Source organism: Lontra canadensis, unplaced genomic scaffold (genome assembly GCF_010015895.1).
Source record: "Lontra canadensis isolate GAN:19392208 unplaced genomic scaffold, GSC_riverotter_1.0 scaffold156, whole genome shotgun sequence".
Lineage (NCBI taxonomy): Eukaryota > Metazoa > Chordata > Mammalia > Carnivora > Mustelidae > Lontra > Lontra canadensis.
Genome location: NW_022631150.1, coordinates 1,823,887 through 1,842,401, shown reverse-complemented (window position 1 = coordinate 1,842,401; position 18,515 = coordinate 1,823,887). Strand labels below are relative to the sequence as shown.

At 40.5% G+C, this 18,515-nt stretch overlaps 1 protein-coding gene across 3 annotated transcripts in view; it reads right to left on the bottom strand.

Annotated features, from left to right (window-relative positions):
- PDE7B (phosphodiesterase 7B) overlaps positions 1-18,515 on the bottom strand; it is a 307,284-nt gene that overhangs the window by 62,971 nt on the left and 225,798 nt on the right. For all 3 annotated transcript variants that reach the window (XM_032844823.1, XM_032844824.1, XM_032844825.1), the window contains one exon: positions 9,446-9,529. In XM_032844823.1, the coding sequence (XP_032700714.1) occupies positions 9,446-9,529 (84 nt within the window). The remainder of the gene's footprint in view (positions 1-9,445; positions 9,530-18,515) is intronic.

The following is an 18,515-nucleotide window of genomic DNA, read 5'->3' as shown; positions in this document are numbered from 1 at the left end:
CCTATTATAAGCAAGACAGGCTGCTGGACACACTGATCTCATCTACCTCTCCCCTCAACCCAGTGAGGCTGATGTTACCATCTCCTTCCACAGGTGTGGACAGTGAGTAGTTTGGGCACTTTTCCCACACTCACAAGAGAAGTAGGATTCAAAGCCAGGTCTGACTTCAAAGCTCTTTGTCTTTCTGCCCACTTCCTCCGTTAAGCATGGTTTAGAGCGCACACTTAGCAGTGGGTGTGTGGTGTGTGTGGTGGGGCTCTGGGCTGGACAACGATGGTGGGCCAGGCAAAGAAGCAGCCTGTGGTTAGGTGGGCAGGACCTTGGCTATTTCTGGTGTTTGCAGCAGCCCTCCTGTGCTTCTCGGCCTTCAGGAAACCTCTGACCTCCCCCAAGAGGGACCTCCACTTGGCCTCCTTCAGCCTCACCCTGGAATGGAGCACCTCCCATCTCAAAGGTGTGGTGGTGGCTCGTGTTAGGTGCCGCTGCACTGGCTGTGTTCCCTTGGGGACTCTCCTCAGTAATTGTTGTCCTCCCTTCTTAGGTTACTCATGAGTAATGAACCACCCAGGTGACCCAAGGCAATTTGGTTTGCTAGTTAATAAAGAAAACCATCTTCCTGAGCTTGTGTGGGAACCCTGAGATCTCAGTTCGGAAACACACAAAAGATTCTGAGGCTGGAACACTTTCTCTTTTTTCACATGTAGCGTTAAATACGGACCCTTGGCAAGTCATTTAAATCTTGTAAGACTTTGAAAGTAGGGTAGCAGTGACACGACATAACCCCTCATTTTGTTTATTAATGAAGTCACAAGAGATAGGCTTGTGCTTCCTTCTGGGTGGGAGGTTGAATTTAATTTTGTTTAACAAACAACTCATTCTAACTGAGTGACTCATAGGATAACTTCAGTCAAAAGAAACTTAATTTACTCCTGCTTCCCTCTTGATTTTACTGTCTCTATAAATCCAAAGAAGCCGCTATACCAGAAAGACTGAGGAAGTCAGGGTTTTACTCACAGAAGTGCTGCAGTAGAAAATGGTCATTTCTCTGTGCTACATTTAAGTGAGTTCGCAAACCCACTGGGCTCTGACATAAACAAATGTGTTTGTACTGACTAGAATCCATGGTGCGAGGTAGGGCAGTGTCTGAATTGTGGTGTCTAGTTTCTCACAGAGGAAAATAAATGGCTGGTAAGACTTCTTTGTGGGTTTTATTATTGGTAGTCTTACACTTCTAAATCAAGCTTATTAGACACTACAATTATAGGGTCCCTGGAATGAAGTTGTTGGTTTGGTGATACCTGTTCTGGTCCTATGGCTCATGGAGGATCATGATTCCCAAGTGGAACTTCCAGATCAGGCCTTTCTGACCTGCACCGCAGTCGCTTAATTGCAACTCTCTCTAGGACATTTCCCTTTCATCCTTGCAAACAACCTGTCCCTGAGCTCACTGTCTTCTCCCAACTCACCCTCCAACTTTGTTCATGGTTGATCTCATCTCTAGTTCTTCAGGTGACCAGATCCACCCCAGGATTTCCCAGCATTCAGTATTATCAAGTTTTATCTCCTTGTCTCCGTGTCGTCTCTGGATTTAGACCTTCTTTCTACTTCTGCCATAGTCTGCGGCCTGATCACGTTTCTCATGATGTACTGAGTCTGCCCCTCCTACATAGGAGTGTTAGTTAATTTTCTTAAATGCTATTTTATGCTGTCTATGTTTTTCTCAAAATTCTCTGGTGACCTTCCTTGCTTAATGAGTCAAGTTCAAGTTCTTTATCTTGGCATTCTAAGCCTTTCGTCAACATACTTTACTACTTTCTGGATCTTCTCCCACTTAATGACTTAATGTCTCCCATATGTCAGCTCAATCTCACTTTTAGGCAATTCCTTGACTAGAGGACACTCTATTTTATCTCTGAGGGTTCAGCACAAGACCATAAGCCCGCTTTTCCTGCTCAGAACACATCAGTAATCTCTGCCTTCTTTTGTCTCTGATTAGTTGTCTCTGTCAATTCTTTTAGAACTAGATCGCTTATGTTCTTGTTTACTCCTTGTATCATTTAACGTATGTGCGTCTTGCCCATGTAGTGAGGTCTTTAAGGGTAAGGGAATATCTATAAGTTTCCTTTTGAGCACTCAGAATCCTCAGCCTAGGTATAGGATGTAGTAAGTGCCACCCTGCTATCCACAGTCCTTGTTGACTTGAAAGGAATTGTTCAGGTATTGCAGGGTCTTTGGCAGACTCCAGTCCCACGGCTGTCTGAGACAGGAGCTATCCCAGCTGTGTGGTTACCGGTGTGGCTCAGGGCACCTTGGCTTCATGGCCAGCTTTGCATAAAGTAGATGTTCTATTTGTTGAATGAATGAATGACAACCCAGAGGAAATACTGGGCTCCCTATTTTGATTTTCCATTTTTTATCAATCATATACAAAATAATAAATCTATTAAACAATGTCAGCCAGGTTAACAAAAGGCAGTGGCTAGTTTCAGTTTTAGCTTTAGAAGGCAAAAACTTTCTATTTCATTGTGGATTTCCCCAGAAAGTCAGGTACATTGAATGATCTCTCCTGACTTCTTTGTTTGGCTCCTACTTGAATACCTCATCTTCCAATAAATTTACATCTAGTTGAGTAGAATTATTGATGACTCCTTCCTGGTTCCTTAGGTCTTGAAGCACATTTCAGAATGGCTGTAAAAATGCTGGCCTTAGTGTGCAGTCCTCCTTCACTTCATTGTTGCTCTAAAGCTGTTCCTGCTTTAATTCCTCCAGAACGCCTTCCCTATTTTCCCAAGACTGAGTTAACTCTTCCCTTCCCCAAAGTTAATCATGCTCTCCTCTGAATCCTGTATACACAAACATATTTCTCATACTATGTATACTTTTAGTATACATGCATGTATTATTAAATGTATCAGAACACATCAGAATGTACAGGTTTATGTCTCTATAAGTTGCTCAAAGACTGGCTGTGTCTCATTTATCTTTGTATCTCTAGCACCTGGCTCACTGCCTACATCAGGAGGTACTCCGTCAACGGTCACTGGTGAGTAGTGACAGGGAGTGAGTAAAACAGTGAGGCCGACATCAGTTGTGTCTTCCACAATGCAGTGGCATTTCGGTGGCTAACCATCCTACTGGTCTGGCATTTCTGCATGTGGAGACCTGGGGAGCTTATAGCCACAGACCCTGGGTGTACATCATGGAGCATGACCCACGTGAGTTAGAAAGGAACCACGACCACAGTCAGAGTCTTGTCTTGTCTTTCTTCTAGGAGTTCTTGTAGTTCTTCTAGACAGCTATTGAACTTTGAAATTTTGGAGTGTTACTCTGGCGCTCACAAGAAGTCTGAGTTTTCCCAGCCGACATCTCCCTTCTCTGCTTGTAGAGCATGGGGCTGGGAGCCTGAACTTCCGGGGGAGTACTGGATATCCTCTTTTGAACATGACTTCTTCCCAAACATCCTGTAACATTTTTTAAAGGATGTTTTATTTTCTCTTTCTTTTTTAGTTGAGACATAATTGACATGTAATATTGTGTAAGTTTAAGTGTATAAGGTGTTTGATTTGATACATTTATATATTGTTGTATGATTCCCACAGTGTTAGCTAACACCTCTGTTAGGTCATATAATTACCATTTAATTATTGTGGTGAGAATAATTAAGATGTAGTCTCCTAACAACTTTGAAGTGTATAATGCAGTACTGCTGACTATAATCACTGTGTTGTGCTTTGGATTTCCCGAACTTATCTATCTACTAGTTGCGAGTTTATACCCTCAAAAACATCTCACCCTGGAACATTTTAATTTAAGCCCTTTACATTTCGTGTGATTCTCATAGGTAACATTAAGAGTCACCTTTAAGAAGATGACTGAAAGGCTGTCACCATCTGCTAGGAATTCTTTCTTAGAAAACTGAGTTTGTAAGCAAATTGTCCCTCTTTAGGAGGGGGGCATCCCTTAGTACCAGATGGTTTGTAATATGCTGGGTAGCTTTTGTTGATGGTTCTTCTGTGAACGTATTTTATATTTCTGCGGGGTGTAATGTTTTAGATGTCAGTTTTTATTTTTTTATTCATTTATTTTTAAAGATTTTATTTATTTGAGAGAGAGAGAGAGTGAGAGCACCAGCTGGGGGAAGGAGAAGAGGGAGAGGAAGAGGAAGACTCCCCGCTGAGCAGGGAACCTACAGGGCTGGATTCCAGGACACTGGGATCATGACCTCAGCCAAAGGCAGACACTTAACTGCCTGAGCCACCAGGGCACCCTTTGATGGCAGCTTTTAAAAAAGTCTTTGAAACTCTGGGTCACTTCTTCTCCATAATAATATATAATAATATATATATTTAATTGTATATTTATATATTAATCACATTATATATTTATATATTGTTTTATATTTATATAATATATATTTACATAAAATATTTGTCTAATTTTGTCTAATTATGTATATGATATATATATTATATGAATAAATGTATGCCTAATGTATATGTATGTATAATAGATATGTATAAATATGCATTATGTAATATAATTATAATATATAAAACACATATTTTTCATATATATGAATAAATAGTATTTATTAGTTCTATTTCAACAATAATGAGCAAAGGAAAATCTTTTTGTAGCTCTATTAAAATTACCACACTTGTGGAGTTAAAACGGCCCTGCCTTGAGAAGCAGATCTGGAGGAATAGAACTTTAAAGATCAAGATTAGCAAATTAGCCAACAGGAAAAGCCAAAGAGCCAATTAACCTCCTCCTCCTGCAAAGACCATGGCTGCTCTGGGGCTCCAGGCTCTCTGAGGCAGCTGAAACGTGCCTCCCTAAAACTTCCAGCTGAAGCCGCCTCGTTCCTTCAAGTTCCACAGTTGCTGGGAATGTTTGCTTTGTATGTCATTTCCTTTGCCACTCGAGTGTGGAAGTCATTGTGTTGCTCTGAAATGGTTGCCATGGGAACATCTCCACCTAGTCATTATCTACTCAGCCTACTGATTACATTAAACCAGGAGACAGAGGTACAAGGGCACTGTAGCCACCTGTTTTGGAGAAAACTGTGATCGCTTATGCGACATTTTTGCCTCTGTGGCCACACATTTCTCAGAACGTTGTCTCCGTTTTCTCTTCTCTCGTTTCCCTCCAGAGTTAGGGAATGTCATAAATTTGTAGGACGGTGGCATTGGGATAACTGAGTCCTTACATTCCCAATCCTCCTGCCCTCCTCTGGGTCTCCGTTTTCGTATCTCACACAGAATAAAAATAATTGTCATTCTTTTCTCTCCCTCTCCTCTGCCCCTCCATGCTTAGGCATAAGGATAATCCTCTTTAAAGGTCTATGATTCCTGAGCCCACACAATGGTGTTGAAGCTACATTTTTTCTGCTTCTTATCTAGAGAAGCTTCTCAAAATTCACACAAATGCCTCTTTTCTAAGTTATATAAAATATAAACAGTAAATGAAACTGGCTGTCAACAGGTAACTTTATCTGACATATTTCTCAGTAAAGAAATGCATGGGTATGGATGCGTCTCTTATGAGGAGGATTTCAGATCTTTATTCCTGGATTGAAAGTGACATTTATGAGGTGTTGTCTTGAAGTAAATTTTTTTGGTAGGAAAAACTTTAAAAAACCATTGGCCTTGTAATTATTGTCTAAACCAGAATACTTAGGGAATGAAAACGGCATTAATAAGTTTGCCTAGACAACAGGTACAAATTTGACCCCTTATATGTAGACAAGTACATAGGCATGGTAGTACCATGTCTTCAAAAAATAGGGGGAAAGAGATACCTCTTCCAGAGCAATGTTTGTTCAGTTGGAAATTGTAACTGAGGAATTTAAAATCTGAATGAACAAGGAAGTTCCCTTTCTGTTTACACTTCTATCTCATGTAAATTAAGTCAATGTGAGTCCATTCTTGAAAGTAAAGTGATGGCGCTGGGGATTGGGAAAAAAAAATGACATTAACGAAGGAAAATAGACCAGGGTGAATGTACCTCTGGAGATGTCATAAACTTTTAACTTCGTTTAAAAAACTGACTTAAGGATTAGTCACTCTTTTCTGTTAAGGGTCATACAGTTAAGTATTTTTGGCTTTGTGGGTCATATGGTCTTTCTTGGAAAGTAGCTGTAGATGATATGTAAATGAAGGGCATGGCTGTTTGCCAAAAAAATCTTATTTATGAGACAGGGATGAGTGGGAGCATAGATTACTGCATTGGTTTTCATTGGCTCATTCTCATTCTAGTTATCTGTTTTAATGTCTACAAGTTTTGTTCTGACAGAAAGATATTTTAGATACTAATTCTGACATCTTCTTGTTCTGCTATGGCAGATTGGGGCAGTAGCTGAGAGGGCCAATGAAGAAGTGCAATGGACCTTACTATTCAATGTACATTTTTGTTAGTCATGTTCCAGCCATTCAAGACATATGCTGAAGTCGGGGGTAGAAGGTGAACTTCCTGCCACATTTTGACAGGGAGTGGCAGCCACGTGGATTTCACTAAGTGTTTTAGAAGAAGAGCAGCTGGGATGCAAACATAGGGGAGAGAGGCTCTGGTGATTTGGTTTTTCCTACAAATGGTCTTTTAAAAAAAGTCCTACCCAGATTCTAGCTTGGCAGAGTGGGGAAAACCGCAAGCTCCTGAGGAAAATAAAGTCTTCAGTCTCTGCCTATACTTGAAAAAAAAAAGACCCCCAATGAAGGTAAATGATACAACAAATCACTTTAAACTAGTCCAGTACTTACTATGTAGACCTGGAATCAGTTGGTAAAAATAAAAGTTTTAGAAGAAAGTTTTAAAATGTTCCTTTGGAGTTCATCTTTATATCTTTATAGAATTATACTTAAAATGTTTCCTTTTAGGCAGGAAGCATATGTTAACAACTCAGGCAGGCAAATCTCAACAAGAACATGAATGACATTAAAGAGAATTAAATAGTATCTCTATTTAAATATTCTATCTTAAGTCACTGTATGGAACACAGATAGACCCACACCTGCTGCTACCTGGTGACAAGCTGCTGTAATTGCAGGCTAATCTAGAAACTGGAGAGTGACCACAGTCCTGTTACTGATTCTGTTTTCCACAGAGAAGGAAAAATCTCAGAGGGCTTCAGTCCTATCTGAGTTGTTGAGCAAAATATAGGTGATGACAGATGTTGTAATCATTTAATATAATCTTTTTGGGGGATCTTTTGATCTAATTGGTAACAAATGCAAGTGAGAAGTCAGTTCTTTGAGATCTCGTAGTCTATTTAGGGATATGTTTTATACATCTAGGAAAGAAATTGAGTCCACCATAAAGCAAAATACAATGAAGGCAAATTGATATTGCTTTAGCATGTTTTACTGATAAAGACACATAAGTGAAGGAATTATCTAGAGTAGAGTGTTGAGCAGAGGGGAAAGTGGATTTCCAAATGGAGGGCCAACACTGTCACTTAATGTGTGGAGGGTCATGAGCAATAGATGGAGTGAAATGGGAGTGGAGGAGAAGAGAGCATCTCATACCAAGGGAGGGAGGCCAGGGTGAGTCCAGGCTCTAGGAAGTTTCTAGAGGACCTACAGAAGATGGGTAACAGGATGGCACCTGCTTGTAAGTGATTTGTTATATAGTGAAATATTATCTGCATTGGTTTTCTGTTTAAATTTTTTATATTTTTTCATTTTTTTAATGTTATAAAACTAAAAAAAACTAATTGTAAAAAACCCAAAATCCAAGTGTTACAGAAACCTATGATGTAGACAATGAAATACTCCATAACCCCACTTACAAAGATAACTGCTATTAGCTGATGTTGCTTATTAATAGTAGCATAATTTAGAAACAGATTATATCACTTGGAACCTTGAAATTAAAAAGAGAAGTTTCTCCTATTTTCCTAATTCATCCATGCCCCATACTGGAAACCATGATATAACATCTCATCTAATATTGAGAGAGGCTTTTTGGGTTTTCTCCATCTCACACTTAGTAGGTGAAGCCATTGGAGAGCCCTGGTGTCTGTGAGACAGTGAAATAAATATGCCCTTTACTCATCCCTATCTTGCTTGGTGGAACCATATCCCTGGCAACTGGAAATCAGTATAATCTAGAGACTGTCAAAGGGGTGACTTCCATGGGTAGCTGGAACAGCCTAATGGAGGTCATAAGGAAACTTAAGAGACACCATCAGAGCTCTGCACTATACCCCCCAATATATCCAATATTGCATTGGTTTGGCAAATCAATTGTGTCTTCTACAATGTATTTTTGGGGACTGTGTTGGGGTGGTTATCTCTAGTATGGAAATGTTGCTCCAAATCTCTGTGTCCCAGAAAGAGCTGAGAAAATAGATATTGTACATCGATAGGGAAGTTTAATGAGCTAGAAGATCATAAACATTTCCATCCCCTACTGAGCTTTTGAGGATCTAAAGATAACAAGTTTTGACTTCTCTTAGTAATTTTTAGGGGTTAAGGTAAATTGGATTACCTCTTCCGCTGAACTTGTTTATTCCAAGGGAAAGTAATACCATGTGGTTGCAACCCAACACTTCAAAATTTAGGGATGGGAAGTGACATGAGAACCAAACACTGAAAACCTTGGAGCAAACTGAAATTTATCCACTTTCTACCTCCACCGGCCTCTCTAAGTCCAAAGTGCTGGATGGTTGCGATAGTTAGAAGACATGAAATAAGGTGGAGAGACTAGTCACTGGTCTGGGTTTCCAAAGGAATTTGAGATTAACAGAGTTATGAACTGGAGGTTGAGAAAAACTCCAAATAAGGAGAAGTATATGAAGGGGAAAGGTAGAAACGAATGACTGTCTGAGGTATTCATAATGGAGGAAGCAGCAAGTCCAGACTTCTAGGTTCCTGCCATGGTGAAGAGTATTACTGGAAACATGAGAATGGATATCGGGGACCTCGATTAGATAAAGAAGGGAGAATGACACAACAGATAGTTACTAAGGGCAGAGGCATAATAGGTTTCCCTGTGCAGTTTTAGCAATGAAATAGAATCTCATCTGGTTGAGTCCGGGATGATGGTGGAAAGAATGTGCTGGATAATGAAAGGGATAAGCTTCCTTGTATAGGGCTTCACAGTTTTTAAGACTTACATTTTTATTTTAATTTTTCCCACTTTATTGAAGTTTAGTTTTTTTCTTTTCAAATTTTTATTTAAATTCTAGTTAGGTAACATAAGACTTACATTTTTAAAGCTGACCTGATCTTATTTGATCCTCACTAAAGCTCAGGCAGGTAGGCAGGGCCAGAATTATGTCACTAGGGAGGAAATCTAAAGACAAAGGGTTAAGTTCCATTTGGGAGGGGAGACAGAGAGGAAGGAAAGCAGACCTCGGAGGGTTTTGAAGTTCAGAGGGAAGTAATTTTTTTTTTTTTTTTTTAAGGAAACATTTGTTCCTTTCCAGGTACACTTGATTACTCACTGTTAAGTAGGCGGAAGTCAATGAATGGGTAGGAGCCACGGCGTTCAGCAGGAGCCCCCGTCTGACCCCTTAGTCGTACATCTCCTGAAAAACAGAAAATCCAAACAAATGTTTGAAAACATTGCCAAGTATATTCACTTTTCCACTTATGTCACTGGAACCAACACCAAATGTCAGGAGGAAAATGATTTCCATTCACCTTGCATAATAGAGAGCTATGTGAGAAGGGATATTTAATGAATGCTGAGTGTAATGAACTTGGCAATACTCTAACGAGCGAAGCAGCACTCTGCTCCCTTTTAGATCTGCCTGGAAGATGGATCTGTGAAAATCATAGGAATTTACAAAATGTCCATTGTCCGAGGGCCACAAAGATGAGGCATCTGAATTGGGAAGGACGAATGGTGTTCTGGGATTATAGCTTTTATTCTTATTAACGTGTTTAATTGCCCAGTGTTATTCTCTTGGTTCCAGCACAGTTGCCTTCTGACTGGTGTCTACCATCCTGTTGCCTAGGCAGTATCATGGATCTGCTTTAGAACCCGCTCAGTGAAGGCCCATCCCGCGCCAGGTAGTTTGGATACTTCGCCTCCCTTGGACATAACAGTTGCTAGAGTTTGTAGAACTTATTTTTTTGTAGGTTTTCTTTAATGTCTGCGTTCACTTTCCTTTGTGATGTGTCTTCTGCCTTCCCGATCAAGGGCACTGACTTTAGAACGAAACAGACTCGGGGGCAATCTCAGCTCAGATATTTGTTACCTGTACGATCTTGGGAAATTTATTTCTCTTAGCTGCAGTTGCCTCCTTTTAAAGTGTCATTGGTTGAAGAATGAATCTAAAATAACACTTGCTGTCTTGCCATAAATGCTGGGTTTACTTCTTTCTCAACTCCTGAAAAGCAAGGACCTTGCATATTATGTGTTTTGCACTTTTCCATACAGCTTTGTATATTGTATGGCATATAACAGACTCTAAGTGAATGTCTTCTGTTGACAAGAATAAATATAAAGACAAAATTTGCCAACTAATACATAAAGTGTGGAATTAGAGGAGAGGTAAAAATACATGAGATCTACTATATTTCTGGAAGAACTGAATTAGGGAAAATTTCAGTTCCATGAGTAATGGGTCCACTCCCATAAACTACTCTTTCCCAGACGTGAGGCAGCAGCGGGCCTTAGCCTATGAGTAGAGAGGAGGGACAATCTTCTTTCTACCATTCCCACCTCCTGTAGTCAACCAGTGCCTGGGTGAGATCCCCTTCAGCTGTAACCCACACCATTGGCAATGTTTAAAATACCCCTTACAAATAGATGGGCTTACCAACTGCAAGCTGTGAGCCTCTGGACTATTCAGTGCTTTGAATTTTATATTGGTACCTTATTTAATGCTTTATATCATCTGATATTATAGTGCCATACTGATATTAAGGAATGTTACAGTTTACGGAATAAAGCAAAATGGGAGGAGGAGGAAAGAGATGGAAAAGTACTTTTATAAATATGAATATCATCTGACATCAAAGAAAGGAATGCTGTTAGCATTTGGCATGCTCCTGGAGTGGATGGCCAGCAGTTATAAGAAAGCCACTGGGGAGAGTTGAAGGGTTTTCCTGTCTTCAGCAGCTTGTCTTGAACACCCCATGTTTATAACACTTTGGAAAGTTTGCAAAGCACTTTCACAAACATCACAGTATATTTATTTTCTTCTTCATCTCATTGGATCCTCACAATAGTCTTGTGAAGAGAATCACTATTATTATCCTTACTGTATAGGTGAGAAAAAGGAGGCTCAGGGAGAAAAAAAAAAAGGACTGCTGTTCACCTACCCAGTCCCAGCTCAGAGCTCAGGCCCTTTAAAGGCACTCAGTATGGACGTCTGGATGGCTCAGTTGGTTAAGCATCCAACTCTTGGTTTCAGCTCAGGTCATGACCTCATGAGTCATGGGACTGGCCCCCAGGTGGTCTCCCCACTCAGTCAGGAGTCTGCTTGATGATTCTCTCCCTCTGACCCTCCCTCTGCTCCCTCTACCTCTCAAATAAATAAATAAATTTTTAAAGGCAGTCAATAGATGGTTATTGACTTTCAGTGACTGCCTAAGCTTATGGTTCTTTAAGCTCAGAATTAGCAGGGCTCGTCCTTAAATCTAGGTTACTGAACTTCACAGCAGAGCTCTCCCCTCATGTAACCATTGGTTACTAACCTTAAGGAGAGTACACACCTGGTTTAAAAAAAAATCACAGGCCCTCACATGATAGAAGGTGAAATTTAGCAGCCATGGAGAAAATACAGCATGTCAAAATGATATAATAAATTCAGCACTGCCTAAATGATTTCTATTTTAGTTTTAGAAGATAAACATATATGTAACAACTTCTGCATGGATGAGACTATATTCATTTGGTCTACAAAGCTGGCTAGGTTTTAGTCTTGTTAACCTGTTGTATCATCCCTGTGCGCTTCTCTGAATGGCTTTGGGCTCATTGATTGGAAATCACTTGTCCCCCAGCACTTTTTTCCCCTCTGTATTAACAAAATATTCCTCCTGACTTTGCAGTTCAGAAGGTACCATGTTCCCAGAAAATGTCTGTGTAATATCAACAGAGGTTTTAAAGCCTTTGCCAAAATGTATTCCATTTGTCCATCTGACAGTCTAAGGCAGAGGATGCCCATTATCTTGTAAGGCTTTAAGTTTAAGGAAACATGGAGAAGACAGCACCGCGTGGCAGAGTGGGTAAAGGGAAGGCAAGGCGTGAGTAATGCAGAGACTCCTGTTGCCAAGAGGATCAATATTTCACCCTCTTGGGTGGTTATGGGCAGATCAATAACCACTTGGAGGTCCGGTTTTCTAATATTTAAATTAATTAGCATAATTACAGCAGCTTTGCCCACCCCATAGGTTATTGTGAGGAAATTACAAGGTGCAAATAGCATGGTGGGTAACAGTTACTGAATCCTTACACCAGACTGAGCATTTTACTTGCATTATTGACCATCATCTGCCCAACAACCCAGTGGAGTAGGCGTTATTACACCATTTTGCAGATGAGGAAGCTGGAGCCAGTGGAAATTTGATAATTTGTCTGAGCTCACAGAAATAATAGGGGTGGAGCTTGTGCTCAAAATCAAAATCGGCTCTTCAACCCCACGTTGTTAATCCCTCTTCTGTATTACCAGGGTGAAAAATTGCATGAATAGTTGAGCATTCACTTTTTATTGCCCAGTGCATGCTTTGATTGCTATTTGCCGATAAACCAAAGACATATTCATCATGATTCCTGGAACCTAAATGCCAGGGAAATCCACCCCCTTGATGAGTTCGAGATTCAATCAGATAGATGTTGTTTATTTGAACAGCGGTCCAGCGGAAATGGGCTGAACGAGTAAGACAACCAAATCCTGTTCTTGATCAACAAGGCATCTATTATTTTCAAGTAAGAGATGGAAGGCAATTATTAAAAATATTATTCAGTAGAACTGAAATTACCTAGCAACTAATTTAATCAAGCTCTTAATTAAATAGAATTTTCATGATGTAATGCCGTTTTGGGGAAAAAGAAACCGTGAAGCAAGTTGATAGCAAGGACACCTTAAATAAGCAAACAGAACAAAAGAAATCAACATCAACGACAAGAACCTACAGAACCCATACCTGGAAGGTGCCTTTTCAATGATTATTCTGTCTATAACTACAATTACAGTCTTGGAAGTGGATTACTCATAAACCTAATGATGGTCTTTAGGGTTAGTAAATAATAGTGTTTAAGAAGGATGAAATCACGTTAAAAATACTAGTAAGGCAGGAGGCAGGACAATCCTAAGTGGGTAACAAAGCATTTTAGAAAGTTTTCCACATGCACACTTAAATACAAACAAGCCAAACATTCCATATGTTGAGCATTCTATTAATTGGAGACTCTGCTGAGGTAACTTCATGTCTCAAGTATTTATTTCTAATGTAGAAGCTTCTCTCCCTTTCTCCCTGCTTTTATGAGCCCCTTCTGATGCTAAATTGCTTCACTATGCTCGTGGGAAGAGAGAAAGACTTCAGTAACTCTGGTCCCTGGAGAAGCAGAGGCCACCGGGCTGATGTCCGAAAAACAGAACAAGTGGACTCCTGCTGGACTGCTTTTTCTGGCCTCTGGTCCCAGGCACTCATCTATTTACCTAAGGCCTTATATCCAAGCCAAACAATTATTTTGACTATTCATTAGGCCCTTGTTTAACTTAAGCAACTTTTTTTCTGGCAAGTGAAAGGTGCTATGGAAGCTGGGTCGGAAGTGTTGACAGCTCAGAGTCGTGTCCTCAGCCTGTCCTTATTGTGTTCCAGAATGAAACAAACAGCAGGGGAATTCTTATTTTGAAAGGGCTGCTTCTCTTTTGCCCCTTCAAGCCGAAAACATAACATGTCGTCTTCAGGTATTTCAGGCTACAAACACAGGCAGAGAGCGGAGCTGAGTGGCTCCAGGAGCCAAGACCCGGAGACAGCCACTCACCCTCCCAGGGGACGTGGTTCCGGGATGGACCTCTTGCCCACTTGGCCTCTTGGGCTGTCTCTGCTTCATAAAAGCTTGTGCTAGGGAGCAGACAGACGTTCTGTGGCCTCTTATGTAACTGGCAAAGATGGTGGAGACTCTGGCAGCGGTGACAACGTACAGTGGCTGGAACACGGGCCACATGACGGGAACCAGAGTCTGGCCCCAGTTGTGGGGTCAAGGTCATTTCAGGGTGGAGAAGGTGGGTAGGAAAGGAACAGATCCGTGGCTACTGTGCTCCTGTTGCATCTGAGACATTGAGGAAGGTCATGATAATAGCTGCAGGAAACACGCGGAGAGTCATCGCAGGGGAGTCACTCTGAGCAAGGAGGATGAGCTGGGGGTCATGTCAGAAAGCCGCCACTGTGGAGCAGCCCAGACATGGTGGGAGAGCAGAGGCTCTCAAGAAAGGTATTCCTTCGAGCTTCCTTAGACAGTACTCATGCACAGCACTGCTGTAAACTTGCAAACTTAAGGCAGAGGGAACCCAGACCCCCAAATCACAGCCAGGAGCCTTCACCGGGCTGCACAGCCTCAGCGGGCGGTTTCAGATATTTCAGATGACTACCCTCAATTAGCAAAGTGAATTATTTCTCCTGAGATGTTTATCTAGCCAAACAAAGAGGAGGAAGGTTGTACAATTTGATCTCTCTGTAGATTTATGGGACAGTACAGGCAGCCAGTTTAGATAACTTAGGCAGAGATGACTGTTCTGAGGGCTATGAGCTTGCCTGAGATCCAAGATGGCTAATTATACCACATTTCCTATTCGGGGCTTCAGTCCTCTGCTTTAGGTTTTTGAGTGAGGCTGGGCCTCTCTGGTGGCTAAGGTGTATGTATCACCTTACAACTTCGGCTTAGAATTATTAAATACTTTATGATGAAGGTGCATTTTGGGACCTGCATATTACGAAGGTGAATATACAAATAACAGTGTCCTTCTTTTCTAAAGCAGGTGAGGTAGGTTTCAACTCAGACTAGACATTCTTCAGCTTGATGGTTTTACAGAAGGAAAATGAGAAGAAAAAAAAAAAGTTGAGGGAAAAGAAAGTTACAATCACCAGGAACACAGGAGTCTAATAAAAAAAAAAGATATTGAACAAGAAGTAGCAGAAACGCCTGAAGAGAATTCCAAGAAGCTATAAAAGAACTTAAAAGAAGAACGTGTCTTCTTATAAAGATTAAGGATAGGGGGAATAATTTGCAGAGTCATTTTAGGGAATATGTGATCTGGGTCTGCCTTAAGTAATGAAAACACTGGTGTAAGCTTGCACATTATTCACTTATTTCTGGGATAATGTTTTTATTTATTTTATTTGTTTATTTATTTATTCGACAGAGAGAGACACAGTGAGGGAGAGGGAACACAAGCAGCGGGAGCAGGAGAGGGAGAAGCAGGTTTCCCGCAGAGCAAGGAACCCAGTGAGGGGCTCGACCCCAGGACCCTGGGATCATGACCTGAGTTGAAGGCCGACGCTTAATGACTGAGCCACCCAGGTGCCCCTGGGGTAATGCTTTTTAATTCTAGAATCTCACCAAAGCAAAGTTTGTTGTTTTAAATAAATGCTACAGCTCTGGATGTAGATGTAGATAGAGTCGTGCTTGTCCATCCCTAACACTTCATGATGTCTAGCACATGGTAGGCACTCAAAAAATAGTAACTATTATTCTTATTTACTTACTGTTCTTCCTGAGGTTTCTGCCTGTCCCCTCATTTTGCCCTCCCATGATAGTCAGTATTATTTAGGAGAATTTCTAAGTCAGGAACTGTTTTAAGGACTGTACTTGTATGAGCTTGTCTAGTCCTTATGACAGTCCGCCTGAAGGAGATGTGTGTATCAGCCCCCTTGTACTGAGGAACACAAAGAACTTGCTTGCAGGTGACTCAATTGGGATTAGAAGCCAAGTGGCCTCGGGAGCTCGTGGTGTCTAACCACTGCTACACGGGGCCACTATCCCCATTCTCTACAGCAGTGACCAATGAGATCACCCATGACATTATTCATGGGTTCCTTTGATCCACCAGGTTGTTTCTCCTCTGTCTGCTGGGTAGTTTAGGGTTATAAAAGTAAGTACCAAAGCTATGTCCCAAGGAAAGACAAATGTTTATCCTGGTACTTTTCATGGGAGCATTGCAAGCCCAGTATGACAGGAATGCTGTGGTCCATGACATGGGAATGCATGGTACCCACTGGTGCTGGTTAGACCACAGGGAGTCTGGACCCCACTGGAGATCTAGGCATCTTGCAGGTCAGTAGAACTTTTGAGTAAGTGAGTCAGCAAAGGGGGCAGTTCTAGGGCAGGCTCTGAGGGGACCCTAGATTAATTGAATTCATTTAAAAAAAAAACTCATTCACAACATTATATAAAGTGTTAAAAAGTAGGTTTGGAAAATAAAAATACAAAGATCCATAGGATGTCATCTTGGCACTCAGATAATTAATCATCTAGAAGAAAGCTACAGAAATGAACAAATATGGCATATGCTAGAAGAAGTATGATGCTTAATGATACTGGAATATTTGGGTTTCGATCCCTCTTTCAGAAAGAAGAATTGTAGGCTTTATGATTTTATATGGATAAGTAACTTGAAAATTTCTGTGCCTTGAATGGCTCCCTAGCTATCTTATAAAATGTTTCAGTTGGTAAAACTGAAAGATAATTATTTAATGTTTAATTTTTAAATTAAATATCACTTTTAAATTTTTAAAATATTTTAATTTCAGTTTAGTTAACACACAGCTTTATATTAGTTTCAGGTCTACAATATAGTGATTCAATAATTTTATACATTACTCAGTTCTCATTCTGATAAGTGTACTTAAATTAAATATAATTTTTACACTGAAAGGCCATTCACATTTTAGAGCTATGGTTGAAAGAGTGATTTGGACTCTTACACCAGGTCTCTAGCAAGCAAGTTTCTCACAGACAAGAGACTTAAATGAATAGCGTTAGTTTCAGAAACCATTTGTTATCAGAAGAGATGTCCTTTGTATCTGATGAATGTGATAGCTTTCTGGAAAAAAAAAATATTTATATACACACAGCAAGAGAGGTGGGGAGGAGAGAGAGAGAGACATAGGACAAAGAAGAGAGAGAAGAGTCTATAGAGAACCTGGACCTGAGGAGGGATTGAACCCTGGGGCTGAGGGGAAGGAAGGTGTCAAGGATAGTTCCTAGATTTCTGCATTGCATCACTGGATGATTGGTTGTGCCAATCACAGAAAAAAGGAAGTTCTAAAAGGGGCTTTATTTTATGTTCTTCATTTGAGAAATGATATTTAATATACAAGATATTTATGACACATGGTAGTTTTGGCAGATAATATAATAGTGAAGAACCTTGGGAACAGACTTGGTCTCGTGGAGTTTAGTCTACTGGAGGGGACATCAAAGAACAATTATGTGCATAAATGTAAAGTTGTAACATTGGAGAGTGGAACAAAAGAGACATATATTGTGTTAAGAAACTTATAAGGGGCGAGGGAATGTTGTTTTAAGCTTCCTTAAGGAGGTGACATTTGATCTGAGATCTGTTGAATGAATGCAAGTTAATTTCAAGTGAGCATATATCTCAATTTTCCCTGGAAAAGCTTAGTTTATGCCTTTTGTTTTGCCTGGTGGAATTAGTAATAGTGCCCCTTTCACACTCAGAAGTATTCTAGTTGACTCTTACATGATCACTCTGAGCTCAGCAATCCAGGCAGGTGAAAATGCATTTCCAAATGTCCTATGGCAGGAGGATGACATTTGAGGTACCTTATCAAGACCAAGTGCATCACAGCAAGACTGAAGTGGATGTGATGGGGCATGGTATAAAATGAGGTTGGATAGGTGTCAGGACTTTGTAGGACAAAGGAGGCTGAGGAGTTTGACTTTATTCCAAGACAATTAGGAAGCCATGGATGAGTTTAAGGGAAGATGATGTTATCAGATTTGCATATTGAAAAAACAACTTTTGGTGCAATATGTAGAATGGATTGGGAGGGGCAAGAATGGAAAGTTAGAGATAATTGTAATAGTCTAGGTGAGAAAAGATGGTAGCTTGGAGCAGGGAGGTGAGCAGATTTTTGAGATATTTAGTAGGGAGAATTGACACGTGGTGTGGAATAGCATATAAGGGCTGAAGGAGAGGGAAATAGCAAGGATAAGTCCTAGATTTTCAGGCTTGTATAACTGGATGATTATGTTTATCACAGAAAAAGGAAATTCCAGAAGGACCAGATTTGGGAGGAGAAGTTCATGTGCTCAACTTTGGTCCATTGCGTGTAAGTATTCCTGATATTTCGAAGCAAAAATGTCATGTAGGCAGCTAGACACATGGGTCTGACACCAAGAGGGGATGTCTGAGATGGAGATATAAATTTATAAGTCAAATAAAACTGTGGGCATGCTTGAAGTTGCCCAGGAAGAGAAGTGAGAAGTGAATAGAGCCTCTCATCCAGCCTTGACAAACTATAACATTTAATATCTTGTTAGAAGAGGAGTCTGTGAGGGAGAAGGGGAAGCCAGGGAGGTAAGAGGAGATCCAG